General features: G+C 35.0%; 2 protein-coding genes across 5 annotated transcripts; one reads left to right on the top strand and one right to left on the bottom strand.

The window, feature by feature from the left end:
- Positions 1 to 4374: 4374 nt before the first annotated feature.
- LOC125201574 (putative leucine-rich repeat receptor-like serine/threonine-protein kinase At3g14840) lies at positions 4375 to 13335 on the top strand. 4 transcript variants are annotated; one of them, XM_089063480.1, is made up of 24 exons: positions 4375 to 4518; positions 5145 to 5319; positions 5518 to 5589; positions 7744 to 7812; positions 8124 to 8195; positions 8280 to 8351; positions 8435 to 8506; positions 8599 to 8670; positions 8750 to 8821; positions 8958 to 9029; positions 9108 to 9179; positions 9271 to 9339; positions 9707 to 9772; positions 9895 to 9957; positions 10039 to 10071; positions 10148 to 10185; positions 10311 to 10690; positions 10844 to 11039; positions 11346 to 11471; positions 11616 to 11734; positions 11822 to 12032; positions 12131 to 12368; positions 12459 to 12615; positions 12721 to 13335. In XM_089063480.1, exons 1-24 carry the CDS (start codon positions 4437 to 4439, stop codon positions 13084 to 13086), a joined length of 2964 nt encoding a protein of 987 aa, XP_088919606.1. In that variant the 5' UTR covers positions 4375 to 4436; the 3' UTR covers positions 13087 to 13335. The 4 variants fall into 4 exon arrangements, with proteins under 4 accessions (XP_088919606.1, XP_088919605.1, XP_047955707.1 ...); XM_089063479.1 differs by having other exon boundaries at positions 11313 to 11471; XM_048099750.2 differs by having other exon boundaries at positions 4376 to 4518; positions 11343 to 11471.
- Positions 13336 to 19340: 6005 nt separating this feature from the next.
- Positions 19341 to 20093, bottom strand: LOC125189063 (uncharacterized). Its single transcript, XM_048086243.2, has one exon. It carries the CDS (start codon positions 20091 to 20093, stop codon positions 19341 to 19343), a length of 753 nt encoding a protein of 250 aa, XP_047942200.2.
- Positions 20094 to 20514: the final 421 nt, after the last annotated feature.

Below are 20514 nucleotides of genomic sequence, written 5' to 3'. Positions count from 1 at the left end.
GACTAAAATCCTTGGATTTCTTCCCTTCAACATTCACATTCCAATTTTCATTCATTTTTTCTTCACTCGGGCTATTTCCTTAAAAGTGAAGAGGGACTTATTGGAGCTAGTCGACCGAAGATTGGAGTCGACCTTCAACAAAGAAGAGATGGAGAGAGCTATCAATGTGGCGCTCGTTTGTGCGAATGTTATAGCTGCAAAATCATAGAAATTCATGGGTTACATTCTAAAACCAATTGGTGATAGGAGGAGAGGCCTACAAGACTTTATAGTGGATTTAGTTGTTTGTGTACACTAATGTGGGATATTATTATATTTATTTTATGTTTCAAATGCCAAAAATCTCCCTTAAATCCTTCAAGATGAACCTTGGAGGGGTTGGACTTTTTTTCTGATAGATTGGACCACTTGCCCATTTTTATTTATTTTTCGATCGGTTGAACCATTGGCCCAAATTTTAGGCCTAGATATACTGTTGGATTAGCCATTTTTTCGGTTTCAACTCAGATATACTGTTGAGTCAGTTAAATTTGGCCCACAATCAGCGATCCGCTCTGTTGCAATGATTGAAATTCATGGGTTCCATCCTAAAATCAATTGATATAAAAGAAGAGGCCCATAAGATTTATATAGTGGATTAAGCTGTTTGTGTATACCCAGGGACGGAGATAGCATAGGCCAAGCTGCCGCTCCAGGCTCCGGCGGGGGCTTGGCCGGTGCTGTCCTCCCATATATGCCTGTAGCATTTTCGAATTTTATTTACAGATATGAAGGAAGAAGATACCGAGGGGAAAGAGGAGAGAGGTGTAAAGAGGAATAGAGTCATAGGCCTAGGGACCAGAGAGAGAGGAAGTTTAAATCCCTCTCTTGATTTGTGTGATAGGAATAGTTGTAATTTCAGTTTAGTGTGATAGTTTACGAATATTTTACTATTTGTTCTCCATCTTTAAAATTGTTTTAAGAATTAATTACTCAATTAAAAAATTTATTTTAATTAATATAATAATATCTCATATTAATCAACTTATTTATAAATTTTTAATTCAGAACTATTAGTCTAATATTTTATTTCTGGTCTATCCGTCAAATATATATTTATTTATCCTTTATTAATTTTGTTAAATTCACAATTTACTTATATTTATTATAAAATACTATATAAAACAATTTACATTTTACTAACATTTTCTACCAATTTAAATTATATTATTAATATTTGAAACTGAATCAAAGTAGGACAAGTAATCGCGGATGGTTGGAGTACTATAATTATGTCAAACTAATATTTTAACAACTCAATTTGCGAACTATTAGGATATGCACTTTGGGTTCGACACGAGTTTTAATGCAGAAGAGGTAAAATAAGAGAGATGTAGAGAGAAAAAGTAATTAAAGTATTATTAGTGGAGAATGAGTCTCACCTCATTAGAGAGAAAAAAATATCCAAAATTGAAAAATGCATATTCTTATAGGACGGATGGAGTAGTATATTTGTATGGAGTAATATTTTCTTTGAATTTGCAAATCGAAAATCTTAGATAGTTAGATACACCACTAATCCACTATGGACCACTAGAGAAGACAAGCCGCTACAGTAGATTCTAGGAACATCGCGCATCCTACCGTATTTGTCATTAAATTTCAGCACCGGCTCATTTCAAGTTCTGGTTCCGTCCCTGTGTATACCGATATAGGATATTGTTATATTTATTTTATGTTTCAATTGCCAACACAGAAAGGCCAAGTATGTCAGCTGTGTAGTGAGCATGCTCGAGGGGAAAGATGGCGTTCCAAAATTGGCTTTCGAGACAAGCATCTGCATCTTAAATTATAAGACGAGACCCGGCCGGTGAAGTGGAAATGGGTACATTGAGTGGTGTGAGTTAGTTTATAGTATAATCTTTTACTATAAAATGAAACTATCTTGCTGAATTTTGCTTGAAGATGTGATCAATGAATTTGCATTTTTTGTGTTGTGACATACTGATATTTTCTCATGGTTGTATATAAGATTTGAATTGATTTAGTTGTATAAAGCTGGGTTAGATTTTTCTCTCATTGTTACTAGGCTTCCTTTTTATGTATAGATATGTTTTGAATTTCATAAGGTGGAGTAAATAATTTGCAAACTCATAAATGCTTTAGATTTTAGTATACTAGTACTCTCCTCCCGTACTCACATTTTAAAATTGTTTATATAAATTGTTAAATAAAAAAGTAAATTTGTAGTAATTTTTTTTGAATTTGTCATGAGTTCATATTGTATATTTCTATCATCCCATTCGAATCTCGTTTCTTTTGGACAGCGCTCCGTCAAAAAGCTCTAAGATCAAGAAATACTCCCTCCTATCCATAGTAGTGGAGAAATTTTTTTTCGACACGGAGATTAAGAAAAAATTGTGTTAGGTGAGTTAAGTAAATGAAGAATAAAGTAGGAAATGAAAAAGGTAGAGAGATGTAGAGAGAATAAAGTAAGAGAAATAAAGTAGGTGTGAAAAAATATGTTGACTTTTACGAAAAAAGGAAATGACTCTACTATTATGGAACGTACCAAAATTGAAAAATGACTCTACTACTATGGAACGGAGGTAGTACAATTTTTGTGGCTATAAATCAAAAGGTCTCATCGTTTACATTTTTTGAAATTAAGATAAAATTAAAATTAAAACATTAATATTAATTAAAAAATGACAAGACCAGAGTAGACTTTGAGTCGACGCTTTTTCTTTTTCCTTTCCGAAAATTGAAGGTGGACCAACCTTAATAAGTGCTAATAAGAATTTGAACAAGTTGAAAGAGATCATTATCATATGACTCAACAAAAAGCATTGTGTTAACACTATAGTTACCGACAACACAAGTGCGTAATTATGTTTCATGTTCAATGACAGGAAACGTCTTTTCTCTCGTTTTCCTATGGTAAAAACATGAGCTAGAAAAAGTCTAGAGCTACTTAATTACTTTGGTATACAATTTTAGGGCGGGGAATTCGGCCGGTTCGGTTCTAACCGATTGGTTCCGCTGTGGGTGTGCGCACATTTGATAGAGTTGGTTAGGACCTTCTTCAGTCGGTCATTTCCGACCAAAGAGTTTCGTTACTTGAATTTGTCACCAATGGTTACCAAACACTTTCTAGATTTAGAAAACAAGTCATTACTTGACGAAGTTGATCTAAATCTCGTCGCTGAATGACATAAATGAATGGCTGCACGGAATGCAGAGTTCCAGTAACGGTGACAACAATGACTCTGCAAGCAGTGGCGGTAAGGCCATCCACAGCAGTGTCTCTTATCCGTCTCTTAACCGTCTCATCTCTTCACTATTCATGGGCCCCACTGTACTTTTCACTCCATCTCTTAACTAAGAGATAACACCCACATCAATCCATCTCTTAACCATCTCATCTCTTAACTATTCATTCAATTGCATTTTTCATTTTTATTTTCAACAAATCCAATTAATAAAAAACACACTTCATTAAATAAAATAAAATTACAATTTAAAATCCTAAAAATAAAAAAAATTACATAATTAAAATCCTAAAAAAATAAAAACACACATAATTAAAATCCTAAAAAAATAAAAATACACACCATTAAAAAAAATGGAGGCAAAGCGATTGTTCCATTAGTTGACGCATTAGCTCAAATGGATCCATGAATTGATTAAATTTGGGAGAAGAAAAATGTTTTGAGATGAAGAATGTAGTGTGTTTGAGTGAGAATAGAGAGTTTTTTATGGTGGATAATTTGTGGGAATGATTTGGTATTTATAGAAGTGATTTGGGGCTTTAAAAAAATATAAAAAAAATTAAAAATTTGTAAAAAACGGCTATAAACGGCTATAAATGGCTAGTATAATTTTTGAATTTTTTTTTATATATATTTTTTATTTTTTTGAATTTTTTCTGATTTTTAAAAAAAATATAAAAAAAAATCAATTTTAACGGATATAAACGACGCCCACTCGCAGGACGGCGAGTGGGCGTCACGCACGAACCGGAGCTCGCCACGTCGCCCAAGCGCGTGGCGTCTCGTCTCGCCGGGAGCCCCTTCACTAAGAGACGTGGGACGAGATAGAGACGGGATGGGGACGGGATGCATCCCACAGCGGCGTCTCTTATCCGTCTCGTCTCTCCGAGACGAGATAGAGACGGTTTTGTGAACCGCTGTGGATGCCCTAACATGATAATGTCAGAAAGAAAAAAAGAAATAGAGAAAAAATAGAATATATTAAAGCGCACCACCATAATAGTTGCTTCACTTTAAGATAGTTAAAATAATAGTTGACCATAAATTTTATTTCTACAAGTCGTCTACTACTGTATATATACGTTTATTTCTTTAAAACTGGCGAACTAAATTTTTCTCTTCACTTGCTCATCTTCTACCACATCTCTTCTTTCTAGTTTCTACTTCTTCATTTTTGGAGGCTTAATGTCATATTTTTGGAGATTTATTGCGTTGATTTGGTTTGTGAGCTTGGTTTCTCGAGCAGCGGTTTTGCCTCCTTATGAAGGTTGATACATTTGTACATATATAAATCTCTATTATTGATTATTTTGGTGATAGTGTGTTTGATATGATGAAATTGAAATTGTGTTAGAATAATTCTATTTAACGGAATTTTAAGTTATAATATTCTAATTCGTTTATGAATTCTTTGTTTGATAACATTAAAAAATGTTGTAGAATAATTTTCTAATTCCAAATTATTTGTTAGATAGGTAAAGAAATTTATCAAAATTTGACATTAGTTTTTAATTAAATATATTTTTAAATTTTATTTATATACATTATGTATCTTTTTATTATTGTCTGAGCAAGTGTATGTATTGTGTGTCATGTGTGTGCAGAGTATGTATACGGGTTGTGTGCAATTTGTGTATGAGAAATGCCCATTTTTCAATTATTTGAAATTCCGGATATTTACTTTAGTTTTAGAATTAAAATTGTAAAATTAAGAGAATTTGGAATAGAAAATCAATTTCAAATTCAAATATTTTTTTTTATACCAAACAATTGAATTAGAAATAAAGGCTACAATTCCAAATCCACACCCTCAATTCTATGGTATCTAGCGTCGCTATAATATTTTTGGTGAAAACTTGTTGATTATGTGTTTTGGTTTTCAAATTTTGGCAGTGGAATCATTAAGGGTGATAGCAAGGAGGTTAGGGAAAGTGGATTGGGATTTCAACGTGAATCCATGCAGCGGGTCATCAGGTTGGGCGACCCAGAATTCGACTAATGGCCATGAGAATGCAGTCACTTGCAATTGCACATTTGACAATAACACTACTTGTCATGTCATAAGCATGTAAGTTTTTTGTTTTTTGTTTTATTCCGTCAATTAGACAAAAAAGAACAGTACTATATGGTCAAATCCTGGTTTGTTCTATAAATATCAATTAGAAAAAAAATATGATCTTTGAATTTGTTCACAATTATTAATATTTAAACCAATATTATTATATAAGGAGTAGATTAATGGTACTTTTTGCCGAACAAAATGCAGAGTTCTAAAGGCCCAAAATCTTAATGGATCGCTGCCCCGCGAATTCGTCAGACTCCCGCTCCTTCAAGAGATGTAAGCATTATTAGATGGTGGGTGGAAAAGCACTGTTGAGTGGGGCCGCCTTCACCGACCGACATGCTTGTTCCACACGCACGAGCCCAGAGCACGTGGCTCTTCACGTGCACTGTGTTATATTTCTCTCATACTTAATTAATTGTGCATTAAAGCCATATCATTCTAAAAATGTTTATTTTTATGAAACGGATAGAGTATATTAGTATTGCATTACGTAACCCATGAAATTAAAAATTAGTACTCCCTCCGTCCCATAATAGATGACACACTTGGAGATTGATACGAGATTTTAGGAGATGTTGTTTTGTGTCTTAATTGGAAAGAAAAAATAATATATTTATCTTAATGTGAGAGGGAATTTCCAAAAAAGAAAATGTGGCATTTTTTATAGAACAAACTAAAAAAGAAAGTGTGACATCTATTAGGGAACGGAGGAGTACTAGTATACATAAATTTTGTCCTTGACTTTAAGCTCAATTAACATGAAACATGGATATTTAGGATAAATTTTGAAATTTATAAGTAGATAAAATTTAATATTTCAGTCCAGACAAGTCTACTATCCACCAATAGGCTGACCCAAATAATTCTCCTTTCAGTTTTTATTAAATGTCCCTATTTCTTTACTTTTAATTAGTGTTTTAAAAACCGGTTTGGATCGGCTGGTCGGACCGGTCCGGCCGCGAACCGGTACCTCTCCGATCCAATTCACCATATAAAACCGGTGGAGTATTGAACCGTTTTGGACCGGGTGAACCGGCCGGTTGGACCAGAAATCGGGAACCGGTCGTAAATTTTTTTATTTTTAAAAATTTTTAAAAATCAATTTAAAATAAAATTTACACTAAACTTTCATTTCATATTAACCCGTACTTGTAATGGGCCTATGAATTTATAAAAACTAGCTTAAAAAAACATTTGTGTCTTTCTTTATAGATGTATTCCACAAGATTGTTCTTTCATTTTTCAATGTGGGATGAAAAGCTTATTTTATAGTCATCTTTTACAATCTTTTGCCTTTACTTTTTCAATGTGGGATATAGTTTGTTTTGTTAATATGTACTACTTCATATTATATCAACTATCTTTTGCCTCGGGTATCCATATCCGACGTATCGGGTATCCAAATACCCGACTCTATACATGTGTCAATAATTAATAAAAAAATTAAATTTTATATATTAATAGAAATATCTAAATTGACTAATATCTTTAATGTTTCATTTATTTTGTAGTATAAAATTAAAAAAAATGGATCACTTTCATTTTAAAGTATAAGATTATATTTAATGCAAAATGGCTAAACCTAATTTAAAATATGCTTTAAATAATAAATTGGATATTCGGGTAATACCCGATACCCATTCGGGTTATCCAATACCCGATTTATCTTATATTTCAATATCCAATCCCATACCCAATCCCATAAAATTGGATATTGGGTATCCAAATCCGGCGGATATCAGGTCGGGTATGGGTAAATCCAATACCCGATATCCATATTCCCACTCCTAGAAATGACTCAATTATTTTGAAACTTTCCAAAACAGAAAAATGACTCTATTAGCATGGAAGGAGTATTTATTTTTCATTCACTTTTCTTCACAAATTCAAATTAATTTCTTTTGAAAATATTCCACCAATATAAAACCAATTTTAACCTGACACGGGTTTTAAGAAATACTCCATCCGTCCACAAAAAATTGACTAGTTTTACCATTTTGCGTTGTCCACCAAAATTAGACTAAATCTAAAAATGGAAAGTTTTCAACCAATACTAATCTTACATATTATTCTAAATGTGGACTCTACAATCCACTATCTTTTTCTTTCATCTCTCTACTTTTTCTTATCTTTCTATTACTTTACCAATTATATATTAAAAATTTAAAACCCCTTGTCATTCATAATCTTGTCTATTTTTTGTGAACGCATGAAGTATAGTATAAAGTGAGAAAAAATGTTAGTGGTGAGTGAAATAAAATTAGTGGAATGTAGAGTCCATTACTAAAATAGTAAAAAATAAATGAGATATTTATTGGTGGACGGACAAAAATGAGAAAATACACTTATTGATGGACGGAGTGAGTATTTGGATTCAAAATTATATTTATATATTTATCATTAAAAGTTTCAATTCATCTTTAATAGTGATCTCACTTGGAACTACCTCAACGGCACCATCCCTCCAGAATGGGGTACCATGAAGCTTGTAATCATGTACGGCCTCTCTCTATCTCTATCTCTCTCTGCGCGCGCGCGCGCACACACACACACACACACGCATTCACTCAAATACATGTATGCAATATGTATGGATGTTCTGATAATCAATTGAATCGAGATTTTGTAAGTAGGAGTTGGCTCAATAACTAGTAGACAATAGTTTGATGATGCAAAGTAATAGCTCAATTTGTAGGAGGGGATAATCAATGTGTGTATGTAATGTGTATGGATGTTCTAATAATCAATTGAATCGAGATTTGTAAACAGGAGCTGGCTTTTTCGACTGATGTCTGTTATATATGCAGTTCTCTTTTTGGAAACCGTGTAACTGGTTCGTTACCAAAAGAGCTCGCCAACATCACCACGCTTCAACAACTGTAGCATTTCCCCTCTGTCAATTTTGTGATTTATTTGATGATAGAGTGTTTTCTGATGCTCTTTCCCCTCTTCAAAATTTGTAGGGTTTTGGATTGCAATCATTTGTCTGGAACTATACCTCCCGAGTTTGGGAATTTTCCTCAAATACAAAGACTGTAAGGCCCTCCCGCCTTCGTATTTAGGTGGTTTGTCATAGATTACTGATTTATGGTTCTCTGCTTTTTACTATCATATAAAGAGTATTTACCTCGAACAATCTAACTGGAGAATTGCCCGCAAGTCTAGCAAAACTGACCACTTTGATGGACTTGTAAGTTTCTTTTCATTTTTATTTTAGCGATTTCATGAAAAGTGTTACCAGTTCTTCAATGTTTAACATATATAAATGCTGTTTCGATGCAGTCGTGTTAGTGATAACAACTTCGTTGGAAGCATACCTAATTTTATCCAGAACTGGACAAATATGGGGATATTGTAAGATTTGATAAACATATACATTGATGTCCATCTATTTACTGATTAGCTCTTGATAGACTTTCCCTTTTGATTTCAGAGGGATTGAGGCTAGCGGTCTAGCCGGGCCGATCCCTTCTGGTATTGCTTCCTTGACCAATTTGACTGATCTGTAAGTATGAATTATGATATACTATTATCTGGCTCTTTGACATTTCATTTTATTTACTCAATTCATAAAAAAAAATAGATAGAAATTGAGAAGCACTCTTATGATTACTTGCATTCATGTGATTCCAAATGTACAGGAGAATCAGTGATTTGAATGGGAACGATTCAAGTTTACCATCTCTTAGTCCATTGAAAACGATAAAGACACTGTGAGTGTGATGTTTGGCATTGCTATGTCGTATTGTATTTCACTGCATTTATATGAGTCGTTGGATATTGTTATGCAGTATATTGAGAAGTTGCAACATTGTCGGGACATTGCCAGAGTCTATTGGAAATATCACGACACTTCAAATCTTGTAAGTAAAACTTACTCTGTCATACATATATTTATAGAAGCACTGTAATGATTCTAAGGGAGTAACAGAATAAATTTTTTATGTTGTGCAGGGATCTAAGTTTCAACAAATTAACAGGACCATTTCCCGAGAGCTTTGGCCTATCAAAGGCAAACTACATGTAAGATTTTCGATCTACAACAATTTCTGGTGTATTTACTGGTCATGATTTCGAATTGATAAAATTGCTAAATGAGCAACCTTAAACAAAAATGTTGCATACAGGGGCATTGAAGCTCCAACGAACAAAATGATGCGACTCGATTCAATTTAACTAATTGTCTTAATATTTCAGCACAGTCAGAGGAGCTACTTTGATGTTTACTCTGAATATATGTTGATTTTACCCACTACCTTACTATGTATGACTTTGTTCAGCTGTACATCTCATTTCTGTAGGGTACAAAATTACTTTTCATCGATCTTTTTTCCTTTTCCAACAGCATAAAAATACTATTCATTGCTCATTGAAGATGCTCATCTTGCAGCTATTTAACTGGGAATTCCCTAAGTGGGCCATTGCCAGCTTGGATGCTGAAAGCCGGGGACAACATGTTAGACTCCCAGCCTTGCTCTTCTTCATGCTTCTCTTTTAACTGGATGCCTACTTGTCATTGTGTTAAACAATGTGTGTTCAAACAAATTTGTTTGAAAAGGTCTCAAATTTTTGATGCAGTGACTTATCTTACAACAATCTCACTTCTGGAAATTTGCCAGCAGAGTGTCAGCAGCGTAGCCTGTGAGATTCGTAACACTTATGTTTACGTGGAAACTTTTATTGGATTGCTAATCTTACTTCAATATGATGTATTCTTTCCAGAAACTTGTTTGCCAGCTCGAAAGGAAAGACCAAGTTAGTTTCTAGATCTTTTTCCTGTTTGCGTTTTGCACCTGATGAATCTGACATGTTGTCAATATTGTCATGGCAGTGGGGCTGTTTCCTGCTTAAGAAGCAGTTGTGAACGACGTAAGTGATAACTCAATCATTTATTTAAGATTCAGATCTAAACTGTTTATTTATGTGTTGGTGCAATTTAAACAGTTATTTTTTTTGATAGTATTTAAAAAGGTTAATCTCTTGTTTGTCTTAAGAGTATAACTCTCTACGCATAAACTGTGGAGGAAGACAAGAAGCGGACGATAAAGGATCTAGCTATGACGATGATACAGATTTGGGTGGGGCTTCGAATTTCTTCCAGAGTAGGACCAACTGGGGATTCAGCAGCACTGGTCACTTCTTGGATGACGGTATCAACAGAGACTCCTACACCATTCAAAACACCTCGGTTATTTCCGGACTGAACCAGAAGCTGTACACGGATGCACGCCTTTCTCCCCTCTCGCTGACCTACTACGGATTTTGTTTGTTTAATGGAAGCTACACAGTAAACCTTCACTTTGCGGAGATCATGTTTACTGATGACAGAAAGTATAGCAGCCTCGGAAGGCGTATATTTGATGTCTACATTCAGGTACTTATCTGAACTCCACCACATCCTAGAGGCTCTATCTATACGGAAATGTACGGAAAGAATAACCACTTACCGTGGATTCTTTGCTTGTAATATTTGGTTTCCGAAAAGTTACTATCAAATACCTGATAGTTCTGATATCAAACTATTCAGGGAAAGCGGGTGCTGAAGGATTTCAACATTGAACTTGAAGCAGGAGGAGTGAATAAGCCAATCACAAAAACCTTTACTGCGGTTGTTACTGATAATACCTTGGACATTCGCTTCTATTGGGCTGGAAAGGGTACACGTAGCATTCCTGGTATGGGAGTCTATGGTCCTCTCATTTCAGCCATATCAGTCGATCCTAGTAAGTTGTTTATTATTCTATCCAGTAGTGTATTCAGTATTTACAATGCTCGGAAATTTTTTGATCTCTTCATTGAAGCCAGTAGAGTTTGGAAACATATCTACACATCACATGTAGATTTTCATAGTACGACATAAGCTATTATGTTTCCAAGCATGAATTCTTCTATGTAGTAAAATTTATTTGAGTTTTTGGCCTTACCGATTACATATAAGCAACATATTGACCATGTTTTCACTTCATATGACCTATCCCAATCTCAAATCTGTTCAGACTTTACGCTCCTGTCTTTGTCATTGTCAGAAGGTGGAAGCAGTATTTCTGGAGGTGCTATAGCTGGTATAGTCATAGCAGTTCTTTTTGCAGTCATTTTGGTTCTAGGCGTTCTCTGGTGGAAGGGTTGCCTTACACGTAAAGATTCGACAAACGATGGTAATTACTCTACTGGATATAACCATATTTTTCTCATTCTCTCAAATGACATCTACTATTTTGTAGTAAAGAATTTTTCATGTACTTTACATTCTGGTTTGCAATAGTTTCATGTTCTCATGACTTATTTGATTCCATTCTCAGATTTGAAGGGTTTAGTCCTTCACACTGGATCATTTACCCTTAGGCAAATCAAAGCTGCCACAAACAACTTCGATCCCACTAATAAGATCGGTGAAGGTGGTTTTGGTCCAGTATTCAAGGTAACATAAATGAACAACGTCTTTTTTCATTAGCCTTACTCTTTATTTCTAATCTTTGTTATGTTTACCGTTCTCTCTTTTTTAAAGGGTGTTTTATTAGATGGTAAAGACATTGCTGTGAAGCAGCTTTCTTCCAAATCAGCTCAAGGGAACCGCGAATTTGTGAATGAATTAGGTCTGATTTCTGCTTTACAACATACCAATCTTGTTAAGCTGTATGGATGTTGCATTGAAAGCAACCAGTTGTTGCTTGTGTATGAGTATTTGGAAAACAACAGCCTTGCCCGTGCACTATTTGGTGAGCTCTACAACAATTCTAACTTACGGATAGAAGATAAAATGGCCATGTTAATATAGTTTTGTACTCAGGCATAAAAGCTATATATATGTTTGCAGGGCCAAAAGAGCAGCAATTGCATTTGGACTGGCCAATGAGGCGCAATATCTGCATTGGTATAGCAAGAGGTTTGGCTTACCTCCACGAGGAATCAAGGCTGAAAATTGTCCATCGCGATATCAAGGCTACTAATGTGCTTCTTGATAAGAACCTAATCCCTAAAATTTCTGATTTTGGGCTCGCGAAACTGGATGCAGAAGGCGATACCCACATAAGCACGCGCATTGCTGGAACTTAGTAAGCACTCAATTGATCAATCAGTACACGTTTTCTGCTTTAACTATTCAATACAAAAACCAGAACTTATATGCCATGTATGATTATCAGTGGATACATGGCGCCCGAATATGCAATGCGGGGATATTTGACAGATAAAGCGGACGTCTACAGCTTCGGAGTCGTTGTTTTGGAAATTGTCGGTGGGAGGAGCAACAGCATCAGTGGTGGCAGGTCTAAGGAGGATAGCTTTTATCTTCTTGATTGGGTAACATTTTACTCATTTTCTCTTTTTTATACTACAAAGGAATACAAATTCTGTATGTGCATGGTTCCTCCCTTTCAACATATACGCTCTTTTTTCTTCACTCAGGCTAATTCCTTGAAGGCGAGTGGGAACTTGTTGGAGCTAGTTGACCCGAGATTAGAGTCGAGCTTCAATGAGGAAGAGATCGTTAGAGCTATCAATGTGGCACTCATTTGCACGAATGTCGCAGCTGCAGAAAGGCCAAGCATGTCATCTGTAGTGAGCTTACTCGAGGGGAAAGATGGCGTTCCAGAGTTCGTGTCTAAGTCGAGCATCTCAGTTGATAAGACGAGACCCGATGAAGTGGAAATGGGTACATTTAATGATGAGGGTCTCTCCGAGGAAGCGCCGTTGAGTGGTTCTTCAACTTCTGCTGCTGATCTCTATCCAATTGAGCCGGATACAAACTACTGGGAGAAGAGAGGTTTTTAGAGTTATTAATGCCTGGGGCTGAAATTCTTGGGTTCAAGACCACCGTAATAAATAAGGGGGAAAAAGAGAGGGAGGGGGGGTTGGGGGTAACTTTCAGTAAAAAAATGAAACTACCTTGTTTATGTTGTGACGATTTCCATGTTTTCTCATAGTTGTCCATGTAAGATTTGATAATGAAATTATCATGTTTTGTGTTATGACATGGATTCTCATAGTTGTCTATATATAAGAATTCACTTTAGTGGACTAGATGATAGTGTACAGTAGGGTTTAGGAAGTTGAAGAGTCCACTCAACAGCGCTTCCTTGTTTGATAAAAATGATGAGATATGAAAAGATACGTAAAACAAGATAAGAAATGCGGGTTTCATGTCAAGATATGCAAAGATATGATTTTTTTCCATTGTTGTTTGATAGAAAAGAAATTATCTAAATTTGTATTGTATATTAAATAACATGGCTTAACTTGACAAATTGATGAGATGCATAAACATGGTTAATATTATAATTTTGTTAAGGTTAGATAGAGCACTTGTCTTATATTGGGCTTTGAGGTAAGCTTAACATTGATATCAAACAATTAGAAATGTCCATATATAATTCTCTATCTTGGTATTACTAACTTATCAAACACGTAAATGAATTATTTAGTTTTTTCTGTTTCAAATTGATTGATTATGTGGCATAAGATAAACGGTTATGTTAAGTGATGACCGATTCGGGTCCGAGTTTATTTGTGAGGGACCAAATAATAAAAAAGATAATGTTATGGACCAAAATGATAAAATGACCATATGTTAGGGACCACATTTGACCTTTACTCTAAAATGAAAGAATATGATTAAAATGCAAACAATTAGAAAAAAAATATTTATTTTTTATATTATGTAAAAATGTATAAATTGTGGACAAATTAGATTAATAATAATTGCTGAGAGAGCAATTTTTTAAAAATTGTACTCCTCCTGTCTCAGTCTAACTGACGTATTCATTTTTTTTTTTTTCCAACCTAAGTGAGACGCTTTCTAGTTTTGGTGATAATTAATTCACTTCTTTCTCACATTATTCTTCTATCTCTCTTATTTTATTCTCTTTTACTTTATTAGCTCACTCTTTCTTCTTTATTCTCTCTTACTTTACTATTTGCAATTTAATTCTCTAAACACCACTATCTAAATTCCTGTGCCAAAATAGAAATGTTTCACTTAGGCTAGGATGGAGGGAGTATTACAAAATTGAAGGATAATCAAATAAGTGAGTAAGAGTGGATCTAGTTAACTATCATAAACATAATCATACAAAAAAAATAAGTATTTTATTAAAATGGATTATTTTATCAGTTGTATCTTATCATTCAAATTAAGTCATCCAAGAATGGAAATCCATTAACAAAAATGACATTTTTGTTCATAGATTTCCATTCCTAAATGAGTTATCACTCTTATATGACCTTAATAATACATCATATTACACATTTACATTATTGTCATAAGTCGAATATATAAGTGAGAGTTTAATAAAAAAATCTGTTTTTGTAATTGTTTATATAATAGGTTTATTAGTCATCTTCATATGGGCTTCCTTTTCTATATAATGAATATTTTCTTAAAAAGGTTTAATGGTCATAAAAATAACAAAATTCGGCAGGCTTGCTTTTTACTTTTTAATTATTACTAATTCATTTCGTCAACTATTATTAGTCTTTTTGTTCACGAATAATATGCAGTAATGCAAAATTTATAAATTTATAATTTTATAAAGTATAAGAGAAATAGAGAAAATATAATTAAAATACTGTTAAAGTCTTAATTTTGAGAGAGAAATAAAACAGTAAATAAATTTTGTGGCTGATAAAAAATAGAAAAACATAGTAGGGAGTAGTAATTTTTAGTTATAGCTTAATAAAAGTAGCTAATACATGTTTGTATGTATTACCCAAAATGCTGTAATATAGTATTCCTTGCGTTCCAATTAAGTTGAGTCGTATTTTTTTTTTGGATGTTCCAACTAAGTTGAGTCATTTCCTTTTTTAACAAAATAAAACATCCAAACACTCTTATTTTATTCCATCACCTACTCTACTCTCTCTTTAGACCATGTTTTGGAACCATCCAACCCAACCCAACCATTCACTTTTTCAATATTTAATTCATTTCTATCTCCTCCACATTATCTTCCACATCATCAATATTCATCCAACTTCCAACCCAACCACACCTATTTTCATGGTTTATCAATGACCACCCAACCACACTATTATACATTTATTTTTATATCATTTTTTAAATAATGATATTATTACATGAATATTTATTATTGCATAATAAAATTTATAAAAAAACACAATAAATGACAAACTAAAAATTATAGAGACAACACTTAAAAAAATATAAATTACAATAATTAAAATACGAAATTGAAAATACATAATAGGTACTCATACATAAGATGAAAAGTAGACATTCAATTGGAATTGCCGAATTTCGCCGATATATGCTCAACCAAATCGTTTAGCAGAGCTTTATGAGCGTCTCTGTTTTGAAGTTGGGCTTTATTTTTCATGTAAGAAGCTAAACTCGCGATAAGGCTAATTTCATGCATTGGTTATGTGGTAAAATTCTGTGATTTCCTGGGTCTAACAAGGTTTTATAAGCCAGGTGTGAAAAATGAGCTGGCGGGAAAAATGAGCGGAAGAAGGAAGAGTTACTAGACTGAGGAGCATCAAATTGGAGGGTAAGTAGGAATCACAAGAACAATCTAGAAGCTCTATCCAATATAAATAAGAGCATACGCCCAACATGAAGGGAGATCACGTTCCATTACTCTTTCGGCTCTTAGCTTAGTTTTCCACTTCTCTACACACACATTTACGGGGAATTGTCGCGGGGGATCACGTTCCATCACTCTTTCGGTTCTTAGCTTAGTTTTCCACTTCTCTACACACACATTTACGGGGAATTGTCGCGGGGGTTCACGTTCTAATTTGATTGTGGTGCAACACCGTCTCTACGGAGGCGAAGAAAGAATTATTATTTGCTTTCCAGTTTACTTTTCGTACTTTCCGAGTCCTCGCTGTTCGAGGCTCGGCTCTGTTTTGTTATTGTCGTCGAATACTTCATATTTTGCAATGGATATCGCTACTTTTGTTCCGTTTACCTTATTGCTGTGTTGTTGGTTTGATTTGCTGATTATTGTTGGTTGATTTGAGTTTGGAGTTTGGATTGTGTGGAATTTGTTGTTGATCGGTTGAATCTACTTAAATATGTGAGGATCGGAGATGGAAATGATTTTTGATTGTTGTGGATGGCTTGGATCCGGAGTGAATTAAGCGTCCTGTGGCTGGATCTATTTACTTGTGCTTGATTATGATGTTTAAATTCTGCATTCTAGTTTGCCTCGTCTAGTAGTCGTAGATCTGCATTAATTTTACTTGTTCATTGTTTTTCTCGGTTTAATTTCGTTCACCCTGTTTCGATCTTTGTTTTGCTCTGCTTTTCACTGGTTGTTTTATGATAAAAGTTGGAGAAGATGATGTCACTGTTAGTTAGTCCTTTGGTTAGTTATTTTACAGCTTTTCAGATGTACTATGCCATTTTGGGGAATGGTCCTCACGTCTAGTTTTCCTATGTCTAGGTTAGTTTAGAAAGCTGTTCGCTCGGTCTAGTAAATGTTTCGCTCTGTTTTGGTTATTATGTATGCTTTCAAGAATCTGCCTAGATCTAGCTGTTAGGATAGGTTCTTTAATTTCCCAAGTTTAGGAAGTAAGTCTCAACCCCGATAATTGCGTGGCAGCAGCCAAAAATAGTTCCCAGGTCCTTGAACATGTTCACTTGCGCATCTGTCTCTGTGGATTTGATCCCTGCTTCCTTATACTAATCTTAGTTAAAGCGGGTTGAGGGTTTTGAAAGGGGCTAAGGCAGTGATTGTGTGCCCAACGACAGGTAACTCAAGATTCTCTGAGTTCCTAGACCCAGCGTCTAGTGGATTCTCTGGATCAGAGATTTTAAAATTTAAACCATACTTCACTGACCCTAAGCCGACCACTTCAACTCGCGATCCTATTCGTAGAATATATGAAATCATTATTCGCATCTCCACCTTCATTCTCACGACTACTTTGTCCAAGTCGATCTTGAATAAATTCGGCTGTATCACAATAGTTCGAATATGTGCTTCTTTCATCTCCCACTATCATATTGTGCAAGATATTGCAAACAATCATTATTTTCCCCATAATATCATGATCCCAAATAAGACATGGACATTTGATAAAAGCAAAACGAGCTTGCAAAACACCAAAAGCTCGCTCAACATCTTTTCGCGCGGACTCTTTATGTCGAGCAAACAACTTGTGCTTCATCGTTTGTGGACCTGGAATAGATTTGACAAATGCCGCCCATTGAGGATAAATGCCATCAGTAAGATAATACCCCATATTTTTTTCATGGCCATTTACTATGTAATTGACCTTCGGTGCTCGACCTTCCAAAATATCATCAAAAATAGGAGATTGATCAAGCACATTAATATCATTTCTCGAACCTAGAGTTCCAAAAAAAAGCATGCCAGATCCACAGATCTTGAGATGCTACTGCTTCCAAGATGATTGTCGGACTCCCGCTTCTTCCGGCATATTGTCCAGCCCATGAAGTGGGACAATTTTTCCATTCCCAATGCATGCAGTCAATACTACCCAACATGCCTGGAAACCCACGTTGTTCTCCAATATGCAGAAGTCTTGCCAAGTCTTATTCGGTGGGCTTTCGCAAGTACTCATCGCCGAAGTTAGAAATTACACCTTCAACGAACTTGATGAGAGATTTGTGAATGAATTGTGCGCTCATTCTCAAATATTCGTCGTGCAAGTCGGCCGCCGGCCCGTAGGCCAATACCCTCATCGCTGCTGCACATTTCTGAATGGCAGACATACCAAGCCGACCAGTAGCATCACACTTTTGCACAAAAAAGTTGTCGGTCTCGACGAGCTTGTTCATTATTTTTTCGAACAAAGGTTTACGCATGTGATAGCTTGTTCAGAAAAAATCTGGAGGATACATTGGATCTTCAGCAAAGTACTGCTCAAAAATAGTATCATGACCCTCCTCACGTTTTCTTTCAATGTATCTCCTTCTAGCTCTAACCGTTTGGGTTGTAGGTTGTGAAGACATGGTTGTTGGCCAAATAGCTATATCCTTGATTAGTTGATCGAGTTGCTGATTTTGTTCAACAATTTTTTCTCCCCATTCATTGTCTTCAAGAAGATTGGAAGCTTCAAAATTAAAACTTGATGACATTTTTTAGGGAGAGTTGGTTCAATAATTGTGAGAGGATTTGTGTGTAATTTTCGTGAAGCATATAGGTAAATATATAGAAGTTATTTGTTGAGCATAGGCTTCCACTACTATCATTTATGAGCACATGGGTTTTCCTTGGATTCTACTACCACTTGTTAAAAAAAATGACTTGTAAATGTAGTCAAACTTTGATTTTCGTGATCACAAAGGTTTCTATTGGATTCCACCACCACTTGTAAGTGGAAAATGACTTGTCATGTAGACATACGTCCATTATTCTTGATCACATGAGTTTCTATTGGATTCCACCACCACTTGTGATGGAGAATGACTAGTCATGTAGTCATATTTTGATTTTCGTGATCACATGAGTTTCTATTGGATTCCACCACCACTTATGAGTGGAAAATGACTTGTCATGTAGGCATACTTCCATTATTCTTGATCACATGGTTTCTATTGGATTCCACCACCACTTGTGATGGAGAATGACTTGTCATGTAGTCATACTTTGATTTTCGTGATCACATGGGTTTCTATTGGATTCCACCGTCACTTGTGATAGAGAATGGCTTGCCATGTAGTCTTACTCCATTATTCTTGATCACATGGGTTTCTATTGGATTCAACCACCACTTATGATAGGGAATGACTTGTCATGTAGTCATACTTTGATTTTCATGATCACATGGGTTTCTATTAGATTCCACCACCACTTGTGAGTGGAAAATGACTTGTCATGTAGGCATACTTTCATTATTCTTGATCACATAAACTGGAAATTACATAAGCAGCAGAAATTAAAGGTTACATACTAAGCAACGGAAATTGGAAATTACATACTAAGCAACAGAAAATAAAAGTTACATACTAAGCAACGGAAATTGAAAATTACATACTAAACAACAGAAGTTGAAAGTTACATACTAAGAAACATACATTGAAAATAGATAAACTACGATCACTTCCCAAACAATTCTGCTATTAGAGCGCGTTTCAGATCTTCTTCTTCTGGAGTTAAGTCCCTCCTAGCCATCAACGGAGTAAGGATAGCTGCCTTGATCTTCCGTTCCTGAATATCACATTCCCTTTCACGTGTGACTCTCATTTCACACAGTGCTGCAGTGAAATCATTAGGAATTGTATATGATGGTGTTGCAACTTCTTTGCCTTTTCTTTTAGCCTTAGCTTTAGCCTGATCTCTCCCAATAGGACGTTCCAATGTAGAAGAACGACTCTCAGGAGTGGAGTCGATTTGAGGTCCTCCTTCTTCACTAGTCCTCGACCTTTTTGAGCTCCCACGACTTTCTTCAAGACTATCTTCATCTGGCTGGAAACGCGTTGAACCAGTGCTATTCAATTTCAATTCCCACTTGGGATTGTATCTCATCACCTCCTCAAAAACCTTATGGTGAGTAAACTTGTTCTTACCATACAGTTGTTGAGCGGTTTTCTCAATGTCCTCTTTAGACTGGCCACTCGTAGCTCGATCATGCGCATGTTTGTATGCACCAATCCACTTTGAGACATTTGCATTGATTCGTTTGTAGTGTTGTCTCAATGACTCCATACTTCTTGGTTGGCCCATTGTTGGATTTTCTTTTCTTGTTTGCTCATACAGATCAGTAACATTGTACCACAAATGGAAATTAGTTTGGTTGGTGCCAACAATTGCATTTGTGCTGAAGAAACACCAAGCAGACACTAATACCATGTCTTCTTGCTCATTCCAACCATGTGGAGTGTTTGAAGCACTCGTGTTGGTTTTTTATTTGTCTTTGCTTGACGGTTGGTTTTGAAGTGAGCTTTGAAATTGATTAGAATTCAGAAAATCATCAAAGCCAGGGAAATAATCTTGGGAAGGATCGAAATTTTGAGAGGGATTGATGTTTTGGGAAGGATTAAAATTTAGAGAATCGGAGAATATCCCATCATCCTCCATAGTATTACAACAAATGAAACAAAAAAAATATGAAATTGTATCAAACAAGGAGGATTATAAGGGGAGAAAAGATGATTTTTTTTAATGCAAAACTATAGCAAATGTGGTCTCTATTTATAGAGGAAGAAAAATTATGAATTTTGATATAATTTTATAATTTTTTAATATAATATATTAAAGATATATAAATTTA

This window comes from Salvia hispanica, chromosome 2, assembly GCF_029641045.1.
Source record: "Salvia hispanica isolate PSC_SH4W2 chromosome 2, Shi_PSC_v1, whole genome shotgun sequence".
In the NCBI taxonomy this organism is placed as follows: Eukaryota; Viridiplantae; Streptophyta; class Magnoliopsida; order Lamiales; family Lamiaceae; genus Salvia; species Salvia hispanica.
Note: the sequence above shows the minus strand (reverse complement) of the source record. Positions and strands in the feature narration are given on the sequence as shown.